The sequence below is a fragment of the Frankliniella occidentalis genome, unplaced genomic scaffold, assembly GCF_000697945.3.
Source record: "Frankliniella occidentalis isolate FOCC.00 unplaced genomic scaffold, Focc_3.1 Scaffold43, whole genome shotgun sequence".
In the NCBI taxonomy this organism is placed as follows: Eukaryota; Metazoa; Arthropoda; class Insecta; order Thysanoptera; family Thripidae; genus Frankliniella; species Frankliniella occidentalis.
The window spans coordinates 404,389-409,148 of record NW_026267173.1 but is presented as its reverse complement, the minus strand read 5'-3'; the positions used below and the strand labels follow the sequence as shown (position 1 = coordinate 409,148).

Genomic DNA, 4,760 nt, shown 5'->3' with positions numbered 1-4,760 from the left:
GGAACCTTTACAAGGCTCCGCTACCTCGCCCCAGAATCTTTCTGTATTTTCAAGTGAAAATGCATTACCTCCTCCTGACTCAGACCTTCCATCCATCAGCAGTGATGGTTTTGTTTGCTCAATATTACCAAGCTTAAATGTTGAATCAAATCTCTCTCCCTCTGCACCTCTCAGTGTACCAAACTTCGTCAATACATTTATTTGCTCTAATGGCGAAGGTGCCTCAAACATTACTGTTTGCTCTGGCAACCAATATTCTGAAGGAGACTCTATCCTATTAAGTCAAAATGATTCCACTAGAATTTTCAATATTTTGAGTGTGGGTAGCTTAGATCAATCGCAACTAGATTTCTTGGGTCCAATCTCTACAATGCAAGAAGAATATGTGTCCAAGGAGGCTAAAGATGAAACAGGACATTACTTTAATCATAGTGTAGGATCTTTCCTAACAAATTCTTATCACTCATCAGGTGATGTACAATCAGAGGTATGTAGTATTTGTGTCTGATTTATGTAATCTCATAAAATGAAATTCTAATCATCCTTTCATTTTTAGGTCATCATCAAAGAGAGCAGTAGGAATCTTCCTTTTCCAGATGGCAAAAACAAGCAAAAATTGTGTTCACCTTTTTCTAACAGTAACCATTTAATTTCAAGTGATGACACTATTGACGTTTCTAACCAAGACTCGATGAATTTATTAGCTCATGTTGAATCGGTTCAGTCAGTGTCCTTTAGTGAGCCAGATCCAATTAAGGTTCACAAAATATTGCAAAATAATCTGCCAGCCAAGGAGTTTGATAAAGTTGGGAAAAAGAGTAAAAACAAAGCTATTGTGAATACTTCACAGAAAACTAGCATGAAATTAGAAAAATCAAATACCACTGATATATGTCAATCATATATAACATTATCTGTTCAAAATTCATCAGAAGAACAAGAGAAAACTAACAAAACTTCTCATTCTGAGATTCTGTAAGTAAAGTGGAACAAAATATAAATTACTAATAGTTTAGCATAATTCATAGCATATTCAGATTTCAAAATCTACATGTAGACAGCAGGGAATAAAGAGTGTCAGTAATTAAAGTTGGATTTTTAAAAAATATTTTTTAGGAATACAAGTTCTTTGACATGTCCAGAATGTGGCAAAAAACTGGCCTCTGCCTCAAATTTCAAGAGACATCTTCAAGTTCACTTTGGTCTGTAGAAAATTTGTAGTATTGCTTGGTAAAATTAGTCTCATAACCCTAATTAATATTTTTGCAATTTTAATTATATTTGTAGGTGGAAAACCTCATGAGTGCTTGTATTGTGGTAAATGCTTTCGTTATAAATGTAATTTGACTGTTCATATACGTTCACATACTGGAGACCGACCTTATGAATGTCCAGTGTGTAGTAAGAAATTTAGGTAAGTATTGTTCATTGTAGGGGAGTAAGTATGTTTAACTGTTCTTTAACTCTCATGAAATAAGCATTTACTTAATGTTTGAAAATTTGGGGATTCAGGTACCAGACAGAGTTTAAAGAACACAAACAAATTCATGAAACATCTAAGTTATTCTCTTGTCTTGATTGTGGACAACGATTTGCTCGCCAAAGAGATTTGAAGAGACATTCACTATCTCATAGTGAAATGAACAAGTATGTGTTTTGCAAGGTTAGATTATGTATTTCTTTACACATTCAGTGTTATGCAACACGATAATGGTTTTCTTTTGTACAGACCAACATGTACTATTTGCCAAAAGACCTTTTCACGAATTGACTACTTAAATATACATCTCAGGTCTCACAAGAAACATGATGAAATAGGAAGTAAGTGCCTGGTCACAAATTAATTGGGACTTTTTTACTTCATTTTTTAGTTTGGAAAGAAATAGAGTCGTCTATCTAAAATTACTCCTGTAATGACATCTTATGTTCTTTATTCAGCTGTGAAAGACAAGTGCTTTTCTCAACCCAAGAAAAAGACAAGGGCAAACAAGGTTTGTATCCAATCCATTTATTCTTTTTGCTTATTAATAATTAGAACACCTTAAATTGCTCTTTTTCAAAATTATGACTTTGTTTAATTTTTTAGAAATACATGTATGTATAATAAAGGTTAGCCTTCAAGGTGTCTCAATTATGTTTTTCTCTGCCAGATTATTGGTGAATCTTGTAAAGACAACCTCATGCCTAAGGAGAACTCAGGCAAACAAATAATTATTCCCAATGGCTCAAGAAAATCCAGAAGCGACCTTTGTTTTGGTAAAATGGGCTGTGTATCAGACAAATCAGAGGATCTCATTAGTTTAGCATTTCAGGCTGCTGAAGATGGAGTAGAATTTATGTTTGCTGAAGAAAATACGACACGTCCTAAAGAAAATAAGACTGAGACAGAAGGATCGTCGTATTTCAAGGAAAACGTTGTAGACATCAAAGTCTTGGAATAAAAATAATAATTAAGTGTTTGACATTGTGTTTTGTTTTGCACAGAGTAGTTTTTATGCAAAATTTTTGAAAATCTCTTGCTGTCGCACGCTTTGACGCTGCTTAAACGACACGCTCCTTTTCAGGGGAGAACATTTTTACATCTGGTCGCTGACCCTGATATGTTAACAGTTGTTCTGTTTTCCTTTTTCTTTACACTTTACTACACATGGATAAGATTGATTTGGCCAATATCCGGTTTCTTAGGCGGCCGAGCACGCCGCGAGCACGCGGCGGCGGCGTGCGTCCAACAGGTAAGCAGGAAACAGCACACACCCCCTCCGCCAGTCTAGGAGCCTGGCGGGGGCGGGCCGCCAGGGCCTCCTCCAAGTCAGAAATGAAATACCGGACTGATACCAGAACGATATCATTTGACAATTTTCGCATAACTTCAATACAGAGATGGTCCTGAAACTGACACACATCTGATATTCGATATCGCTTCGATATCGGTCTGATATTCCATTTCTCACTGGGCTTGAGTATCCCAAACGGTATCCACATAATTCCACGATTCCATGCCGTGGCAGCGAAACCACGCTTAGCGGCATCCGGGAGGGAGAAGGCCATAATGTACACATCCACGCGACCATCATGCGGTTGGTCAAGCCTACACAAATACGCATCAGGTGTTCAGACTAAGACGTTGCCTTGCCTATGCACTGGCTGCAGGCACAGAACGGGTGGCGGTGCGCGGTGGGGGAGCTACCGCCCCGCGCATGCAGCCCCTGCAGCCAGTGCGTATGCAACCCAACGTATTGTCATACCTTAGCCTGAGCACCCGGTACATACACAATCTAACCAACGATGGCGGTTGCCCCCGGCCCGGCCGCCCCCCGCGGAGCCACGCCGCCCGCACCCCCGCCCCCGCTGTCAGTCCCCTCAGCCCTTCCACGATCACTAAAGTCCGCCGCCGCGCATCGGGTGCGTCCGTGCCGGGGGCGAACCAGGAGCGCGCCAGGGGGCGGGCCGCCCCCACTCGGCTCGGGGGCGGGGGTGGGGGCGGCACTCGCGGCGGCGCGCGGTGGTGCCCCCCCGGAGCCGCGGAGCGAGCGGAGCCTCCAGTCCAGTCTCCCTCCGAGCCGAGAGCGGCCTGGGCAGAGCCAGAGCGGCTGAGCCAGGCTGAGTGAGGCGAGGCGAGGCGCAGCCCTCCGCTCCTCCGCTCAGCGCGCTCAGCCACCCGCGCGGCGCCCGCCCGCCACGCCGCGCGCACCCGCGCGCCGGTGTGTGTGTGTGTATCTGTGTGTGTGCCAGCGCGCCAGGATGTGACGGCGTCATCGGCAACCCCATGCGCTACGGACAGCACGCCGCCGCCGCCGTCCCGCCCGTCGCCGCTGACTGAGGTGAGGACGCCGTCGCGGAGTCGGTCCCCCGGGACCTCCCCGCCGCGCCCCCCAGGCTGCCCGGCAGCAGCAACAACTTGTTGTCTAGCAGAGCACTCGATCGCTCTTCATCCGGCCGGAGCCGCCGGGGCGCTAACTGCGGCAGTCAACAAGCCAACAAGTCCTCGGGCTGGCACTCCGCAGGTCGTTAAAAGGCAGACCGGCGTAAAGAAGGGCACGGGCGAGGGCACGAGGGTGAGGGTGCTCACGTCCGCGAGGTACACTCTGCAAAGAGGTACACTCAACACCCCAAAAGGCCTAATGATCCCCAGGGAAAAGGTCTGGGTCGGGAGGTTCCGGTTTAAAAAAAAGAAAGAAAACTTGGCAAAAAGCGCTCAAGAGGGGAACTTAATGGTGCCTCATAGGGTACCGCATGGCGCATAATTGTAGAGGTTCTCAATCGCACTCCTGTCGTAAAGATAAAGATGACGCACGACTTCGCTCTGAACATTTTTAGGTTTTGTTCAGCAGGATGCTCAGCATCGCAGCTATAACGACCATACGAGTACCCGTGCCACTCTTTTTCGTACTGACATAAAAAAGCAAATTAAGGGGCCTTACTCTGTCGTATCCTCCTTTTTCCTTTCATCTTTGTTTTTTTTCCTTTTTCAAGCCCCAAGTGAGTTCCATCTCGAAAGGCAGACAACACAGGGGCCGACAGGGGCTGATCGTGGAAGAGCGACGTCTCCGGCTTGGGGATAGGGACACGCAACACGCACACTCGCAAACTCTACTCCTCTCCTGCCTCCCTTTTCACCTCTTTCTCTCGCATTTGGCCGGGGGGCGCGAAGGACACATTTTGTCGTTAAGCTAAAAGCCGGTCGTTGCGGGCGGAGAGGAGAGGGTGTCTTTATCAGGCAACGCAGCGTGGCGGTGCTGCTCCAGCTGGGGCCGAGAGAG

At 45.9% G+C, this 4,760-nt stretch overlaps 2 protein-coding genes across 2 annotated transcripts in view; both read left to right on the top strand.

Annotated features, from left to right (window-relative positions):
- The first annotated feature begins 6 nt into the window (after positions 1-6).
- On the top strand, positions 7-2,459 carry LOC113217350 (zinc finger protein 85). Its single transcript, XM_026437216.2, has 8 exons — positions 7-487; positions 557-975; positions 1,117-1,202; positions 1,288-1,414; positions 1,513-1,647; positions 1,730-1,821; positions 1,939-1,991; positions 2,151-2,459. Exons 1-8 carry the CDS (start codon positions 371-373, stop codon positions 2,439-2,441), a joined length of 1,320 nt encoding a protein of 439 aa, XP_026293001.2. The 5' UTR covers positions 7-370; the 3' UTR covers positions 2,442-2,459.
- A 1,076-nt stretch (positions 2,460-3,535) lies between these two features.
- LOC113217356 (probable G-protein coupled receptor CG31760) overlaps positions 3,536-4,760 on the top strand; it is a 65,720-nt gene continuing 64,495 nt past the window's right edge. The window contains exon 1 of the mRNA XM_026437222.2: positions 3,536-3,821. The gene's annotated coding sequence lies outside the window, so the exon portion shown is untranslated. The remainder of the gene's footprint in view (positions 3,822-4,760) is intronic.